Source organism: Cervus elaphus, chromosome 25 (assembly GCF_910594005.1).
Source record: "Cervus elaphus chromosome 25, mCerEla1.1, whole genome shotgun sequence".
NCBI lineage: Eukaryota > Metazoa > Chordata > Mammalia > Artiodactyla > Cervidae > Cervus > Cervus elaphus.
Window position 1 is genome coordinate 17,451,105 of NC_057839.1, and position 19,005 is coordinate 17,470,109.

Here is a 19,005-nt window from a genome sequence, read left to right on the forward strand (position 1 = left end):
AATAATAGATTCAGTAATTTTAAACTCATATAGAATTAAATCATGGATTAACTCCAACTACTGTAGTAAGCACCATAGAAAAAAAAACAAATGAATAATAATAATGTTTTCCTTCTGTGTGAAGTGTCATGAAACATGGTTATGTGTAATCTGTGGCATATTTATAATTCCCATCCGTTTTATGTGTGAAATGGCTGGTGATTTATAAAATTTTAAAACCATAGGGCATTACTACTTCTTTTAATAAAATAAAGAATATTTGAAATGAATCATTCAAGTGAATGCCATTATATTATAGTGGCATTTATACATATATCTTTCTTTGTTTCAATTAAATTCCTTTTAATTTAATCCATAAATTAACTTTCCCCTTTTCACATACCAAAAAGAAATCTTCATGATAACAGTAAATACATAATTCAGGCCCTGAGGTAAGGTGGGATAAGCTTATTAAAGAAGAGTCAAAAGAATTTAAGTTTAGGAAATCTAATGAAGTTTAAATGTCGAGGTTGATTATCTCAGAGAAGAGAAGGCTGAGGGAAAGTATATTAGTTTCTTCAAGTATGTGACAGAATGTTGAATGGGAAATTCTTAGTGTCTATTCATCTTTGTACTGACAATTGCTATATTTGGGGATGGTTTAGATATAGTCTTGTCTGAGGCCAAGGAGGGATTAAGTAAATTCTCAATGTTCCTTCTAACTCTGATTCTTTTGTTCAGAAAGGAGATAGTCCAACAAAAAGGGGGACTGAATTTAGGAGAGAAACTATGATTTTATTAAAGTAAAGAAGTATGAAAAATCTGAATGTGTGTTCTTCTTTTCCATGACCCTAGTTTTGAGAAATCATAATAGAAGATAGACTTCTTGTGCTAGGAGATAAAACAAAAGAAAAACAAGGAGGAAGCAAAACCATTGCAAAGAGAATTTTCTCTTTGTTATTTGTACTTCTTTCTTCTCTTGTGGGGCTACCATCCTAGACATTTGAGGTGGTTCTGGAAACTAGAATTCTGCCCAGTTATGAGTGACAAGCCTTTAAAAGGCCATTGCCTTCTTTGGAAGAGAGATGTACAGTGTTTTAAAATTGGCAGGCATAGTGTGATGAGCTGTTATTTCTTGCTAAGTAGTTTGCAAAGTGTGGTCACCAGACCAGCAGCATCAGTGTTATCTGAGAATTTATTAGAAATGCTAATTTGGGACCCATCTCAGACCTACCAAATAACATCTCTCTGGATGGGGCCCCAAACTCTGTTTTAACAAGTTCTCCAAGTGATTCTGATACTCACTCAGATTTCAGTACCACTGGTCCTAGTTCACAGAGAATCTGAAACCTAGGGCTCTAGACACACAGAATTCACATCCTTATCACTGAAGTCTATGTATCTCACTAGACTCATTTTGCATCTAAAACAATTTCTGGAGCATACTAGGAACTCAGGAAATGTTTATAGTAAGTGAATGAGCAAAAGGAGTGAATTACTTTTTACAATTTTATATTCGTGTTATTCTTTCCAGTGGGGGAAATTAGAGTTTAGAATTGCTGTTTTTCTTGTAAGGTGGATCAAAGCAATTGCTAGAGAAAGACAGTATAATTTTGATTATAGTCTTTTGTTTGAATAGGTTGAAAATATTCCCTAGAATATAGAGTATAGATATCAATCATTAGAGTTATTCTTCCTACACATAACCCCACTTTTAACCCTGGGTTCTTTAAATATTGGAGGCTTAGGATGGAGGGAAGGAAAATCCCTAAGGGCTCCAGGAATCCTGATCAAAGGAAGAGCCAGAGTCATATGCTCAGTGGTGGTAAATGGAACTTCATCTGTAGTTAAGGAGTCTTTCAGGGAAAGTCTTTTCTTCTCAGTTTCACTCAGAAACTAAAGATGAATACCAAACATGAGTTTTTAATTGGAATACTCTATGCTCATCTTTCCAAGGTGGTGCTAGGTATCTTGAAACTGCCAAAACTTTTTAAAATGTAAAACAAAGGAACAGGAAAGATCTCAAAGAACTCTCTATTGCTCGTCAGCTCATGACTCGTCAGTGTTCTCACCTATGCTATCCTGCATATGTCTGATTAATAGCAAGACCTTTGGACTTTGAGTTTGGGAGCAATGTTGGTATTTTCTCTTATGAAATCTTTCAAGATAAGAAGTTTTGAGACTGTTTTTCTGTTGCTTAGCAGACACAATGACAAATCTAACACTGCAGGAAACATTACTGGTGATTCAGTCCAAGAAATGGTCTTTTCTCTGAGTCAGTGATGACACACTTCCTTAGCCTGAATAAAAACATTGAGATGCTGTGGGGTGTTGTCTTCAGGATAAATGTGATTTTTAAGATACAGTTGTGACTCTTCCTCTCTGAGAGAATTAAAACTTGACTATTTTCTAAACCATTGTTATTCCCACTATTGTGGGAATTCCTTATCCAAAGTATTGTATACTCTGTAATTAATCTGACTTCTAAACTTATATACTACTACTGTATTCATGATTAATGTGTTAATTGATAAAGCTTGGCCAGTTAGTGAGAACTATACTATTTTAAAATACAAAACTTTAGGAGTTTTTTAAGTAGCAATTTATGATGATATGCCTTTGCTATGACTTTTAAACATTTAAATAATAAATAACATTTCTTATTTAAATATTTGCGCAGGCGGTAAAGAACCCGCCTGTAATGCAAGAGACCTGGGTTCGATTCCTGGGTTAGGAAGATCCCCCGGAAGAGGGCATGGCAACCCACCCAGTATTCTTGCCTGGAGAATCCCCATAGACAGAGGAGCCTGGTGGGCTAAAATCCATGGGGTCACGAAGAGTCAGATACGACTGAGTTACTAAGCACACACAATAAATAATATATGTTTATCTTTTGATTTTAGTTGTATATGCTCTCTTTTTACTGATGTTTGGGTAGATGTATGGTTTTCAAGTTGTAGCATGCATCAGAATCACCTGGAAGGCTTGTTCAAACAAGATTGCTAGATTCTGCCTCCATTTTCTGATTTGGTAGGTCTGGGGCAGACTCCAAGAATTTGCATTTCTAACAAATTTTCAACTGATGCTGGTAATACCAGCATTCACTGGTATCAGTGAACCATACTTTAAGAAACCATACTTCAAGAAACAATGGGCTAGATGCTTAGATTTCATAAAGTAAATTATTAAACTGATAAATCTTTTAGACAATAATCCATATTACAGTTGTAATCACATTACAACTAATCTTTTTAATGATAAATGGTTCTAGCTCATCTATGTAATAACAAATAAAATTTTACAGTTTATGAAACATTTTTTGGTGCTCTGTTTCATTTGCTCATTCTAAAAAGCACCAGGAGATAGGTAAAACTTGAGTTTTAACTTGCTGAAATCAAGACTTCAAACTAGTGATTTTCTAAGTGTAGCATTTTCTCTTATAGTAAAAAATGGTCCTTTACCTTGAACAGAGCTTTTTCATCAGTTGACATTATCAGTAGAGCAACAGGCCTACCTTTGCACGAAATGTTCCCTTGGTGTCTCTTAATTTCCTATTCTATTGTTTTCCTCTGTTTTTTTGCATTATTCACTGAATAAGGCTTTCTTATCTCTCCTTGCTATTCTTTGAAACTCTGCATTCAGTTGGGTATATGTTTCGTTTTCTCCTTTGGCTTTTACTTCCCCTCTTTTCTCAGCTATTTATAAGGCCTCCTCAGACAACCATTTTGCCTTCTTGTGTTTCTTTTTCTTGGGGATAGTTTTGGTCACCACCTCTACAATGTTACAAACCTCTGTCTATAGCTCTTCAGGCACTCTGTCTATCAGATCTAATCTCTTGAATCTATTTGTCACTTCCATGGTATAATCATAAGGGATTTGATTTGGGTCATACCTGAATGACCTAGTGGTTTTCCCTACTTTCTTCAATTTAAGTCTGATTTTGCAGTAAGGAGTTCATGATCTGAGCCACAGTCAGCTCCCAGTCTTGTTTTTGCTGACTGTATAGAGCTTCTCCATCTTTGGCTGCAAAGAATATAATCAATCTGCTTTCACCATTGACCGTTTGATGATGTCCATGTGTAGAATCATCTCTCATGTTGTTGGAAGAGGGTGTTTGCTATGACCAGTGTGTTCTCTTGATAAAACTCGGTTTGCCTTTACCCTGCTTCATTTTGCCCTCCAAGGCCAAACTTGCCTGTTACTCCATGTATCTCTTGACTTCCTACTTTTGAATTACAATCCCCTATGATGAAAAGGACATCTTTTTTTGGTGTTAGTTCTAGAAGGTCTTGTAGGTCTTCATAGAACCATTCAACTTCAGCTTTTTTGGCATTTTGTTTGGGGCAGAGACTTGGATGACTGTGGTGTTGAATGGTTTGCCTTGGAAATGACCAGAGATCATTCTGTCATTTTTGAGACTGCACCTGAGTACTGCATTTCAGACTCTTTTCTTGACTATGAGGACTACTCCATTTCTTCTAAGGGATTCTTGTCCACAGTAGTAGATACAATGGTCATCTGAATTAAACTTGCCCATTCCTGTCCATTTTAGTTCACTGATTCCTAAAATGTCGATGTTCATTCTTGCCATCTGTTTGACCACATTCAATTTACCTTGATTCATGGACCTAACATTCCAAGTTCCAATGCAATATTGTTCTTTACAGCATTGGACTTTATTTTTACCACCAGACTCGATATTGTTTCTACTTTGGCTCAGCCTCTTCATTCTTTTTGAAGCTATTTCTCCAGTAGCATATTGGATACCTACCAACCTGGGGGTCTCATCTTCCAGTGTCATATCTTTTCACCTTTTCGTACTATCCATGTGGTTCTCGAGACAAGAATACTGGAGTGATTTGCCATTCCCTCCTCCAGCGGACCGCGTTTTATCAGAACTCTCCACCAGGACCTGTCTGTCTTGGATGGCCCTGCACAGCACGGCTCATAGTTTCACTGAGTTAGACAAGGCTGTGGTCCATGTGATCATTTTGGTTAGTTTTCCATATTGTGGTTTTCGTTCTGGAGGCTGACTCATTGGAAAAGACCCTGATGCTGGGAAAGATTGAGGGCAGGAGTAGAAGGGGGTGACAGAGGATGAGATGGTTAAATGGCCTCATTGACTCAATGGATATGAGTTTGAGCAAACTCCAGGAGACAGTGAAGGACAGGAAAGCCTGGCTGCTACAGTCCATGGGGTTGCAAAGAGTCAGACATGACTTAGTGACCAAACAACAGTAGAGCAGCATGATATATTCCCCACTAATAATTTCTCCTTTACTAGCTTGAAATTTCATTTTTTCAAATGTTTTTCCTAAAGTGGTGATTCTCAGCTTTGACTGTTCATTGGAATTACTTAGGGAGCTTTAAACAACTTTGACACTCGGTCCTGCCCCCAGATATTCCAGTCTAATTGTTTAGGAATATTGCATGGGCATCAGATTTTTAAAAGCTCCATTGCTAAGTCTAATGTGTAGCCATGGCTAAGTACTGCCTTTGAGGCTGATTGAAGGTTTATTTAGTCTTCAAATTGCATTCAGATGCAAATACCTCTCGAAGCATTACTCACATCTCTGTTATTAATTGGCTACTAGTTGAATGCAAAGGTTAATGAGCTTTTGGTATAAGTATCTGGGGTGGAAAAGTAACTAGAGGCATCAGAGAAGGGAATGAAAAGAGTGCTAGAATACTAATTAATTTTGTAATTTTGTTTAGTGTGGTCATTGTCCTTGGACTTGTCTTTAGAAAGCTTATTGTAGTTTATTTACATGCTTTCTTCTTTACCTAATAAATCACTTATAAGCATCTAAATAATGCTTTTAAAACTGACTGAAATTGTGTTAAATATCATATTTTGACCTTTTGGCTAAGATCAAGTGAAATTATACTAAATAGATTTTCCAAAACCCTTTTTGCTCATTTCAAGTTTCTGTGTTACTTAGGGAGCTAAAATGAATAAGTGATATATATACTCAACCAACTTTAATTTAGACGCACAAGTCAGACTATGAGGCCCCTGTTTTAACATTTATGAAAAACCGATAACAGACTTTTTTTTCTCTCTTTGTGACTAAAAGTTCTAATCAGAGAAGGCCTTTTATTGTTTTAGGAAATTGTTGTTTTTGTTAGGGAATGAATTTTTGCAAAATGCAGCAGTATTCATGATAATTTCCTCCCCTATCTTTCTAGATGTATTCTCATTTCCCACTATTCAAACCAGTCCCTTTACACCTCACCCCCCAAGTCCTCCTTTATTTAATACAACCCTTAAACTTTAAAGCTTCCCTGCTTGCAATGTGGGAGACCCTGGTTTGATCGCTGGGTCGGGTAGTCCCCCTGGACAAGGAAATGGCAACCTGCTCCAGTATTCTTGCCTGGGAAATCCCATGGACAGAGGAGCATAGTGGTCTACAGTCCCTGAGTCACAAAGAGTCGGACAGGACTGAGAAACTAACAAAGACTTTAAAGCAAAACATTCCAAAACAGTTAACAAGAGTTGCTGCTGTACTGTTGTACCTGCTCTGTTACAATTCAGGAAGTCTTAAGGATGCTTTAGTTGTGCCAAGAAGAGTCAGCCATACATATGTATTTTAATGTATTAGTTTTACATTTATACTCTAAATATACAGTCTTTGTCCTGCAATCCTGTCCTTCAAATTGTTTTTTCTAGGCTTTTCTTTCTCTTTGTATTGAAGTACAAAAATTATATACCAATTTGGTCAGGTTTCTGCTGACAAAGCATCTCTCTGCTAGCTATTCATTACTTAGCAGCTCAGGGGAAAAAAAGAAAAAGATAAGCTAAAGCTATGCTTAGATGGAGGACTGGAAGAGTGAGACAGATTTATTTTTAGAGGCAATTTTGATTTTGCTTGACGATCAAAGAGCACGGATTTTTCTTATACAATGGCATGTTTCAGGAATGTTTCTGATCAATTGTCTTTGACTATTTAAAATGTTACCAGTTTTTCTTTTGCATTTACATAGTCTGTTTAATTTTATTATATGTTTGATGCCTAAATTTTATATAGATGCTTATTTTACTTGTTATTCTTTTTCCTCCCTGGATATCATCTTAAGCCTAATGTGTATGTGTGTGTGTGTGTGTGTGTGTGTATGTGAATAGCATATAAATTTTAAAAAGAAATTCTATGTTTTTCGTCTTTCTAAGACAGATTTTTTTATTTTACTGTTTGTGGTTTTACCTGGCTCACCTAGATTCTTGTATGTATTGGAACTGTTTCTACTTTTTAAGATTTTTAAGATGCTTTACATAGTTTCCAGTTACTATTTTGTTTGTATTGTTTGTTTGTTACTGTTCCAGTTTGTATTTTCCTGATTTAGGGTCATATTTTTCACACCGCACTGTGATTCCCCAGGACTCTACAGCAAACTCACAGAGGCACTGCTAAATATTGTACATTTCCAATGGAAACACAATGACATAGGTCATACACTAAACAAATTATTACTTTTGAATTGTTTGGACCTAACTATTTAATAAGTGAAGCTCTTATTTTTTTTCTTCCTGGGAGAGCTCTGAAAAAATTATTGGGACACTAATGGTGCTGTGAACCAAGAAAATCTGAGAACTTTTAATTTAGAGTTAAAATGAGTATCAGTAAAGTTGGACAAAAATTAGTCACCTCACTTCCTTTCAGTAGATGGTGAATTTTATTTCATACAAGGAAAAAATGTATAAAAACTCCTTATTCAGGGTCTTAGTGATGTTCAGAGTTTAAAAATGGAGACTCCTATGCACTTTCATTAAGAAACTAGGGCTTTTGAGTAGTATGTAAATTTCTCCTTCATATCTGTATTATTTTTTCTGATGTGCCCTGCTTGAATATGTTTCCTTCCTCTGTGTTAGTTCAGTTTCAAGTGATTAAAACAAAAGAAAAAAAAAAGGGAGAAAGGGAAAAGGAAAAAAAAAAAAAACTATATATTTAAAAGAGCCCCTAATAGCAAATTCCTCTTTGCAATTTACTACCTAACAAGTTTATGTAATAATATACACTATTCTATTTACTAATAATAGATTTTTCAGATTGTTTTAGTGAATCTTTCGTGCAGATTACCTGGTCCCTTTAGAAAGTTAAATATTTCTACCTTGTTTCTATAAAAGCACTTAATGTTACATATTTTATTGTTTTCAAGAATGATGCAACACAACCATAATTGTACACTTAAAAATAAAATAAATCCATTCTGAAATAACAATTTTGAAAAGTAATTATTAGAAAAATATGATGCAATCCTTATGCCAGTACTAATATCTGGCTGAAAGAGACCAGCTCTCAAAGGACTAGATAGAACAAAGGCAAATGCTTTATATATTCACAGATGTCCTTTTAATTTCTTTGCTGATTCTGTTAGTGATGTTAAATATGCCTAAGATATTTAACATCACTAATAATGGTCATTTGACATTATTAGTGAACTAACAGAATATGCTTCATACAAACAAGGGTTTTGAAACTTGACTTTTATAGACTTAGTAAAGATAATAATGACTAACACTTGTATTGCAGCTTGTAAATGACACATACACTGTAACATGGAAACAAACTCAAAGTGGATGGGGTCCCAAAATGAAACAGAAGAAAACAAAATTCAATTATTTTTCGAGTTTCAAGATAGACTTGACTGGAATGAAGTGTGAAAGACTTTAATAAGTCATATAATTGTTTTCTTCCCTTTGATATAGAATTACCATCCATAAGTTACTTTCAGAGTTAAGTAAAAGATAAGAGATGGAAATTTTAGTTTAAATAATTAAAAACCTATTAGTCATTGTCTTTTCTTTCCCTTTGAAGAAATATAGTTATAGAATTAGTTTTTAGGAAAATTCCCTATAAAAGATATTTTGTTTAAGGTTTGTATTGTGTTTGGTTTGAAACTTTGAGGGTCCTGTTACATTTGGTTCCTGTATATACCAAACTTAGACATAAAGCAGATCACTGTGATATTTTTAATGATCAAGGCCTTTGTAAAAACTGACTTGAGTTTACAAGGAATTAAAGATTTTCATGAGCTTTGTTCATTAGTCCCTAATTTTCGCTTTGCTCTTTGAAAAATAAAATATTTGTTAGACTAGACAATAGTCTATCATTGTATTGACTGTGGCATTCACCTACTCACTCTTTCTCATCATCCCCTTCTTTCAATTTACTTTCAATGTTGAGAAGGATAACATACGGGGTTAGTTGTACCAGGCTCATAGCAGGGCACTTGTGAACATCACAGCTCCTAAAAGCCTATGCTGTGTAGAGAAGAGTGAAAAAGCTGGCTTAAAACTCAGCATTCAAAAAATGAAGATCATGGCATTCAGCCTCATCACTTTATGGCAGATGGGTGGGGAAACAATGGAAATAGTGACAGACTTTACTTTCTTGGGCTCTAAAATCACTGCAGATGGTGACTGCAGCCATGAAATTAAAAGATGCTTGCTCCTTAGAAGAAAAGCTATGACAAGCCTAGACAGCATATTAAAAAGCAGAGACATCACTTTGCCGATAAAGGTCCGTCTAGTCAAAGCTATGGTTTTTCCAGTAGTTATGTATAGATGTGAGAGGTTGGACCGTAAAGAAGGCTGAGTGCTGAAGAATCAATGCTTTTGAACTGTGATGTTGGAGAAGACTCTTGAGAGTCCCTTGGACTGCAAGATCAAACCAGTCAATCCTAAAGGAAATCAATCCTGAATATTCATTGGAGGGACTGATGCTGAGGCTGAAGCTCCAATACTTAGACCACCTGATGTGAAGAGCCGACTCATTAGAAAAGACCCTGATGCTGGGAAAGATTGAAGCAGAGGGAGAAGAGGATGACAGAGAACTAGATTTTTGGATGGCATCACCAACTCGATGGACATGAGTTTGAGCAAGCTCCAGGAGTTGGTGATGGACAGGGAGGCCTGGTGTACTGCATGCAGTCCATGGGGTCTCAAAGCGCTAGACACCACTGAGCAAATGAGCAACAAATGTAGCCATCGACTGCATTTAGCTTAGTTTTCATGTAACATACCCTTCAGAGGAGTATTCCGCTAGGTAAACTCATACTCTTGGCTGATTCACACTTCTGGAAACTAATATGTTTTTTCTTTTATTTTTCTAATTATTTCTATTTATCATTTTTCTTATGTGGCTTCCCCTATGGAATATACTTTCTAAAAAATTCTTTGAATTCTACTCTGTATTTTCAATATAACTTACGCTTTCTAACTTCTTGTAAAAAATCTTGCATATGAAAGTTTAGTTTGAGAACCTGACATTTTTTACTGTTTACCCTTGCATACTGTGGCTTGCGTTTTCTCTAATGTTAAGATTTATAACTGAGGGCAAGAAATCTCTGCTAACCTAAAATATTCCTCCTAATGCTGTTTTCCTTCCTCTTTCATTTTGTTTCTATTGCTTTAGAGATTGTGTTCTTCCTTAACATAAATAAGGTGTGCGTATATATTTACTCATTGAAAAACTTGGATAGGGCTGAAAGCAATGTTTGAGTGCATTCCTGTTGTATTAATGATCTATGTGTCACAGGTCATGTTTCACTTCACAGAAATTTTGTCCCAAATCTCATTTTTGACAGTCATAACATTATGCATGTTTACAAGGTATTGTGCATAAAATACTTTTGGAAAAAAATAAAGCTTCTTATAATGATAAGCATTATCACAATTTTATAGGATCTTATGATATTACTACTCCCATTTTCTATGTAAACAAAATTAAGATTTTAGTTTAAAAACTGTACAGCTTGTTTATGATTGTGTCCTTGTTATAATTTAAATCTGAAATATTTGCTTTTTGGTTCCAAGAAAAGGATTTCACATATAATTAAAGAAAAGCTTCTTTATTTGGGAATGAATAAAAGAAGCTCAAAATCTTCTTGTACTCCAGCATCATTCCTCTAAGATTTTTAATGAAATACCCAAAACAAATAAACTCCTACTAAAGTTCATGGAAATACCTTTTTAGGATAATATGAGTTAATTCTTTATATTAGGAAACTTGCCTCTCATAAAGTCTTTTATTTCTAGTGTTCTGCCTCTTGATGTGTCTGACTCCTTTGCTACATACCTCACACTGCTAAGAACTGAGACATTTAAACAACTCAAAACCAAATGGAATCTTATCAAATGCCTGTTCTCCAGACTTATATTCTGTAGAATACAGGGGAAAAGCAGACATAGAAGGGGGAAAAATGAAAAATTAAATTGTGGGGGGAAAAAAAGAAAAGCCAGCTTTCATAGAATTTTGGATCTGAAAGAAACATTAGAAATCATCTAATTTTTTTATCTCATTCTACAAAGGAGAATGAAAACTTGCCTTAGATCATTTACCTACACTGCTAGAACTCAAAAAGAGGTGGTAACTAAATATGGCAGAAATTGGAGTGAAAAAAAAAATATCATAAAAAGATAAAGTGGAAGGAGATGACCACACAGACATTTGGCTATGAGAATTCTTAAGATCCACGAATATCAAGGAAAAAGAAATCAGACAGCAACTTAACAAAATGAGAGGACTATAAAATTAACAATATTAGGTCTGAAAAGTCATGATCTTATTAGATAAGGTAGCTTCCAAAATATAATTGTAATTGCCTTATCTTCTCCCTTTGTTATTAATGTAATCTCATTGAAGTCAAGTCTGTCTCACTCATTTTCCCCCTTATGATAATAGAAAATCCATGACTTAAACTTAGTAGGAATTCAATGAGTTAAGTTAGACTCTTTCCATGGAAGAGATTACTGTTAATTTGTAATGAGTAGTAGGAATTCCCTTTAAGGATAATGTGATTTCCAATAAACACAGTATTTGTGTGTTCCACCCTATCTAACCATCACTAAACACAGTTGCTCTAGAAAAATAAATATTTTTAGAGCCTTATTTTCCTTTTCTTAATCCTGCTTTCTTAGGATGTTTAATTTTCCTCAAGACAGAAGGGAAGACACTGGAAAGACAGAGAAAGGAAACCTTTGGAAGATAAAAAAAAACTAGCACGAGGCTCTTCAGAAGAAGGAAGCTAATGGGTGGAGCTGATTGGTACCCTGATGCCAGCTGTTAGACCCAAGGCGGATGGGCTTTGCTCTGCCCTACGAATGCTTATGTCTGGCCAATAATCACAGCGCAGCAGCCAGATTCCAGCAGAGCAGAGAGACATTTTTTTTCCTGGCACTTGTTGCTCTCTGGATGCTATCTGCACTAAAGATTTAGATTAAATTAATATTGTTGGCCATATGTTCTGTATACTGTGGTTATATAGTGTTGTCTTAGTTGTCAGCTACTTTGGATGCTGTGGTTAAACAAATTGTTGCCTTAGCCACCAACCACATTTTTACTATAAGCTCTGATTTAACTAACCTCCCCCCTCTTCTTCAGAAAAACTGTTTCTTGGGTAAATACGATGTGCTTTGCCACTAGATTAAATTATCTAAATGTTGATTAGCCCATCAATCCTAAAGTTGCACTTTTTCTCTCTTTCTTTCCCTTATACTCACATGTAGTTATAGACTACACACTTACCAATTGAATGGTCTAGAACTGAAATGCTGGTTCTTATGAGTAGATTTGAGAAGACCTAAAATATCTTTCTCTTGCCCTTAACATCTCTCCCATCCTTCTTAGTTTAATACATGTCACTCTTTTAAATGAAACTTCAAGTGGTTATTTCTGTGCACTAAGTGCCTTCTCTCTACTTTTAAAATGATGAATTGCCCAGTTCAGTTCAGTAGCTCAGTTGTGTCTGACTCTTTCCAACCCCATGGACTGCAGCACACCAGGCTTCCCTGTCCATCACCAACTCCCAGAGCTTGCTCAAACTCATGTCCATCGAGTCGATGTTGCCATCCAACCACTTCATCCTCTGTCACCCCTTCTCCCCTGCCTTCAAAGACCCAGCATCAGGGTGTTTCCAATGAGTCAGTTCTTCGCATCAGGTGGCCAAAGGATTGGAGCTTCAGCTTCATCTCCAGTCCTTCCAATGAATATTTGGGATTGATTTTGTTTAGGATTGACGGGTTTGATCTCCTTGCAGTCCAAGGAGCTCTCAAGAGTCTTCTCCAACACCACGGTTCAAAAATGTAAATCCTTCGGCACTCAGCTTTCTTTATGGTCCAACTCTCACATCTGTACCTGACTACTGAAAAAACCATAGCTTTGACTAGACAGATTTTTGTCGGCAAAGTAATGTCTCTGCTTTTTAACATGCTGTCTAGGTTGGTCATAGCTTTTCTTTCAAGGAGCAAGTGTCTTTTAATTTCATGGCTGCTTCACCATCTGCAGTGATTTTGGAGCCCAAATGCCACTGTTGCCATTGTTTCCCTATCTATTTGCCTTGAAGTGATGGGACCGGATGCCAAGATCTTAGTTTGTTGATCATGGCATTTGAAAAAAATGCCCTGAGAAAAGCAATAAATTAATAAATATTTTTACACATGTATGTATAAAATGATTTAATTATCTGAAAGAAGAGAGATGGGACATAAGAACTCTGAACAGCTTATAAGAGGGATAGAAGAGGGACTGAAAAGGATGCAAGAAATGAGAAGTAGGAAAGTTCTCTAAAGTCTTTACTCAGGGTTGGCCCTATGACTGCAACTGCTGAGCAAAAGACCCTGTATTCTTGAACCCATCACCATTTCCTAGAATAAGCACAGAAGATGAAGGATTCCATCCAGGACTTCTTGCTCATTTTCCTATGGTATATGCCATTTCAAATACTAAATGCCATTTCTTCATGTGTACCTTGAGCAGTGATTCAACCTGTGTACTCCTTCCTCCTATTGGACAACATAACTTTTGATGGGCAAGTAGATCATCTGTAACCTTTAACTACTGGCAGAAATGAAATAAAAGATCTGTCAAATTTAAGCTTCCAAGCTAAAAATAAAGGTTATGTTTCTATGTTAAGAAACATGTTTGCTGCCCTGTAGCTCAAATGGTTAAGAATCTTCCTGCAACGCAGGACACCTGGGTTCGATTCCTGGGTCAGAAGATCCTCTGGTGAAGGGAATGGCAATCCACTCCAGTACTCTTGCCTGGAGAATGGACAGAGGAGCCTGGAGGGCTACAATCTGTGGAACTGCAGAGTCGGACATGATTGAGCAACTCACACTACTACTACTAATCAAAATGATAGACGAAAGACTCTAAACAGGATACACTCATTTTAGAGAGTTTAGAGTAAATGTGGTAGTGATATCTTTGTACTTAAATTTTGTAATATGAAAGCAGTAAAATTTTTTTGTTTTTTTTAAACATGGAAGAGGAATTGCATTTAAAAACAGAATTAGGTATAGAATTTGCATGCCTGTAACTTCAGGTGTTTAAGAATAAAATACAATTAGTGCAGTTTTAAGTTTGACCATTTAAATTCTGCTGAACACCTGCATATCTCCAGGGGATATGGGCACTAAACCACCAGAATTTTATTTTTGACTAGGCATGTACTGACTGGTCATACGGACATTTTATGTTTGGGGTTATAAACTATACGTCTTTAGATTTGGAAGCATAGTGGTTTTGTATAACGGGATGTAGTTATTCCCAAAAAGGTTTAAATCAATTTCTTAGCAATGTTTTACAGATTACTTTAAAAGAAGCTATGTACAAGAGGGTTAATCATATAAAAGATTCTAAACTCAATCATTTCTCTTGTTGATTTAGTTTAGATTATTTCCAGTTGATTTAAATTTTCTAACGCTAAAAGCCACATTTTCCTTAATCCATAAGTATGTGTTGAAAAATCCATTCAGTTAAGTGCATTGCCTTAGAGAGCTACTCTGTTGCTACTGACTTAAAGAGAAAAAAAAATCTGTAAACCTGCCCAGTGTCGGGGTATAAGTTGGAAGATTTGTGCTGTTGAAGGAAGACAGTTCAGCATTTTAGGAAGATTTGGAATAGATTACTGGTATAGTCAGTTCTTGAGTGTGAAATACCACACTGTCTAATGTGACATTTTAGAAGAAAATTAATAAAAGATGAATGCAAGGAAAATGTGTCTTTGTAAAATACAGTTATTTCAACTGCTTATTCAAGAACTTTAATTTTTGCTTCATAAAAAATAGCATTCTGAAATTATGAAACTGAAATGCACCCCTAAATATCCTAAATTCCAGTTGTTAAGAAACTGGACATGAGAAAATTAAGTCAATTTGTAATTCTTCACACTTAGCTCAGTATCTCGTAAGAAGTGCAGTGCCTTGTATTCAGTAATTATTCTCTGTTGAATGAATGAATGGATGAGTTAAAGAATGAATGACCCACCAACCATGTTTAGCTGGCCTTTTTAGTTTGTGTACTATATAATTTTAATTACTGGATCACGCCAAAGAATAAAATAGCCTTAAAAATAAAGATCCAAAGCAAAGATATGAGATTGTGGATAATTTTTATTTTGCTCTTTCTGTTTTTGTGTATTTTCCAAATTTTTGACAACTAATGTTATGTAGTTGAATTTTTTTCAAGATCGTACATGGATAGAATTTATCTTAAAATCAAATGTAAGTCTTACCTCTAATAACTAGTATCTCATCTGTGATTCAAATTGCAGAGGCCTCGCTTTTATAATTAAGGCTACTTTTAAAACCTAATATCATTATAACCAAACAACATTTCTAATATTTTTTAAGGAAGTAGAATTTTATCTTAACCTGTAGAAACTGAATTGATATTTCTGCCACTGATATCAAGCAATATCAGTCACATTTTGTAATGTTGAAAATGTTTATCCTCCCTCAATAAACATAAAATTAAAAGCTTATCCTTTTCTGAAAAACACCCAAGATACTAGATTGAATGACAACTTTCTTATTGCAAGTATAATCGTATTTTTTTAATTATTAAATATATTTATAAAAGTTAGTCAAAGTTGTAAGTCCTTTGTGTAAATGGATATTTTGAGTCCCCCCACTTCAAGTATAATCATATTTGAATGACTTTTTAAAAATAACCATGCTAACCTATAAAAACAATTCCCTGCTCTTCCTGATAGGAACAAAGTATTGAAGCCAGGCGGATATATATTCTGAGCCATTGTGGCATTTGGTAGTTGAATCCGATGACTAATAATAGAGATTTTTGTCTAGGTGAATCACATGCACTTAGTTATCTGCCCACTGGAATGACACAATGAGGAGCTATCTGGTAAATATTGTGGAACATCTGTGAATGGGTCAAAGATATGCCTGATATGAATCATTCTTCCCTCAAAAATCTTAAGTTTAATAGTTAAAAAATTCCAAACTGTTGTTGCATAAACTGAGATGTTTGGCCTGTTCAGTGGATTGGGAAGGAATGAATACAACACATACTCTGAGACATTTTACCAGTAAGTTGTTTGGCTGTGCTTTAAAGCTCTAAATTTAGGAAAACCAAAAAACTTGTTGAAGATGATTAGTAAGAACCACTGCAAGTAATCAAATACATCTTCTTCAACTGCTCACCACCATTATGGAGACTATGGGACTTAATAGTTTTCCCTATCAGGGAAATAGATTTCCCATCTTCAAATTCAAAGGACTTAGTTAAAAGTGTGCATAAGATCTGAAATATTTAGCATTGTCTTGTAGATTGACTTTTCTCTGAGACTTTGATAAACCTTATCTTTGCTTCTTTTGATTCTTCCCCACTGAAGAGAAAATGAATCTGCACAAAGTCTATTTCCAGGCATGCTTACAAATAAGAGTGTGTTTGTGTGTGTCCTTGTATTTTGTGAAATGTGAGCAAGTTGTGGTGGATATCTTTGCCAAAAATAACAAACATATATTTAGAATTTTACAGCTTTTATGAGAATATCTTTAGTTGTGGCAAACAAGTTACATAGACCAATATTTAAGGATGAAAAGTATTCTGTAAGTTAATATTTGATGGAATATGTATATATCTGTTTGACGATGGTGTGATCAACAGGGCCAACTTTACAAAAGCAAACAGAGAACTTAATGGGTTGCAGTTCAAAGAGGCTCACTGCTGTCTTTAAATTCTAGACTTTGTGGGCTTTCAGAGAAATAAACCTTTTTTAAATGGAAGGGAGAAAAATGAAATGTGTGAATGTTATGTGTTCCTAACATAGACTAAATTGATTGGATTTGTCCTACAAAATATTAAAATGTAAATTTGTCCCTAATGTTTTGTTTTTAAATAGATCTACAACCATTGTTTTGCATTGAAATGTATATTCGTACACTTTATCTGATGATATTTTGGGAAAATAAAGTTTCTTTTTTTAAAGGAAAGCATGAAGAAGAATATACATATGGATATACCAATTGTTTAAAATTACCAATAGTTTCTTTTCTGAACTTGAAAACAGTTATGTTTCTAAATATGAGAACAGTGATTTTGCCTAAATTTGCAATATAATGACCAGGACTTCTCTCCTTTTTAGAGAAGCAGTCAAGTATTCTGGAACAGATAAGACAGCATCGATCCAGTGAGGTTGATTCCCCACAGAGGAAAGCTATGCATACCTAACTTGCTGGAAGGTAAACTACTCTTCAATTAATGATGTCCTCCTTCTCTCAAGGTGTCCAAAGACAGGAGGTGGTCTGTAAAAGGTTGGATGACAGCTCCATTGTCCAGAACAATTACTGTGACCCTGATAGTAAGCCACCTGAAAATCAAAGAGCCTGCAACACTGAGCCCTGCCCACCTGAGTAAGTAAGAGAAAGAGAAAAACATTAGATATTCTTATCTGGAAACATACATTCATATGATATTAATAAATTAAGCTAAGAAAATCAAGTAAAACAGCACAGAGGGTAGGATTTTGATTCCTATTTATTCACAAAATTTAGTAAGTAACCCCTTTAGAGCAGGAACTTCAGTAGATTGATCCTGGCATAGTGCTGGCAGTTGTCATATTTCCTTAATTCTAAAGCACATATCTTTCACATTTTAACATCTCTGAAATTAGATTCATTTTGCAATTGATGGTGTCTTACAGTAATAATCAGCATTATTTTTGTTTAATGGTATATAAAATAATGATATCTTAGATTCAGTAAACTATGAAAGATTGGCATGCAGTCCTATCTTTTCCAGATATTTATCTTAAAGGCTTACAGACTTTTTTAGTTGTTTAGAAATATTCTGTAATGGAATATCAGTGCTTTAATTTGCTGACCCGGTTTTAAATTTTGTCATCCTAAGGCATCCTGTCTTCTAAGTGTTGAGCACAGGCATAGAAGTGTACTTCAGTCCCTTTCCGTTGATTAATGTAGCAATTACAACTTACTATAAAAGGAGGCAGAAGAAGAGAGCCCATCCATCTTAATGATGACTTTTAAAAAATTCAAAAATATGAGACATGCTGTCAGTGGCCACACTCTATAATATGAAAGAAAGGTTTTTTGATTGAGCAAAAGGCAATAATTATGTGCAAAAAGATGAAGATAATGAGTTAATCCTTATCATGGATGGAAGACAGAACATGTATGGAAGGCATTTCATTCTTCTTTCAGAAATCAGAGAAACCATTATCCCAAGGTTAGCTAATTATTCCCAACATGAAATTTATTTAAAAAAAAGAAAGTAGGCAAAGGAATTTATGTATTCCAGGCTCTCTAGAACTGGAGAGAGAAATTCTATAACGAAGTAATTCTTTTTCTAAAAGAAAGAGTCACAAAAATCTGAGACTTAAAATGGATAAAGAATTCTGGTCCCTAATATGGTTTAAAAAAAGGCTATGGCATAGACAGAAAGCAAAGAGGAACTAAAGAGCCTCTTGATGAAGGTGAAAGAGGAGAGTGAAAAAGCTGGCCTAAAACTCAACATTCAATCTTTCTCTATGTTGTTTCCTATTTTATTTATTTTTAATTTAAGTTTATTTTTTTTCATTTATATGTTTTTATTTTTTTTAATTAATTTATTTTAGTTGGAGGCTAATTACTTTACAATACTGTAATGGGTTTTGCCATACATTGACATGACATACATGTCATGGTTTTTGCCATACCTATGACATAATACATATAAAAATTTTTAAATAAATAAATAAAATCTGTTTTTAAGAACACTACACATT

General features: G+C 34.9%; 1 protein-coding gene across 9 annotated transcripts in view; it reads left to right on the top strand.

The window, feature by feature from the left end:
- Positions 1–19,005, top strand: part of ADAMTS6 (ADAM metallopeptidase with thrombospondin type 1 motif 6) — a 283,080-nt gene that overhangs the window by 226,388 nt on the left and 37,687 nt on the right. For 8 of the 9 annotated variants that reach the window (XR_006337768.1, XR_006337766.1, XR_006337767.1 and 5 more), the window contains one exon: positions 17,506–17,635. Coding sequence is in view for 5 of the 9 variants with exons in the window: in XM_043887166.1 (XP_043743101.1) it covers positions 17,506–17,635 (130 nt within the window). In the remaining 4 variants the exon portion in view is untranslated. Of the gene's footprint in view, positions 1–17,367; positions 17,465–17,505; positions 17,636–19,005 lie in introns of all 9 variants that reach the window. The other variant, XR_006337769.1, reaches the window with a different exon arrangement.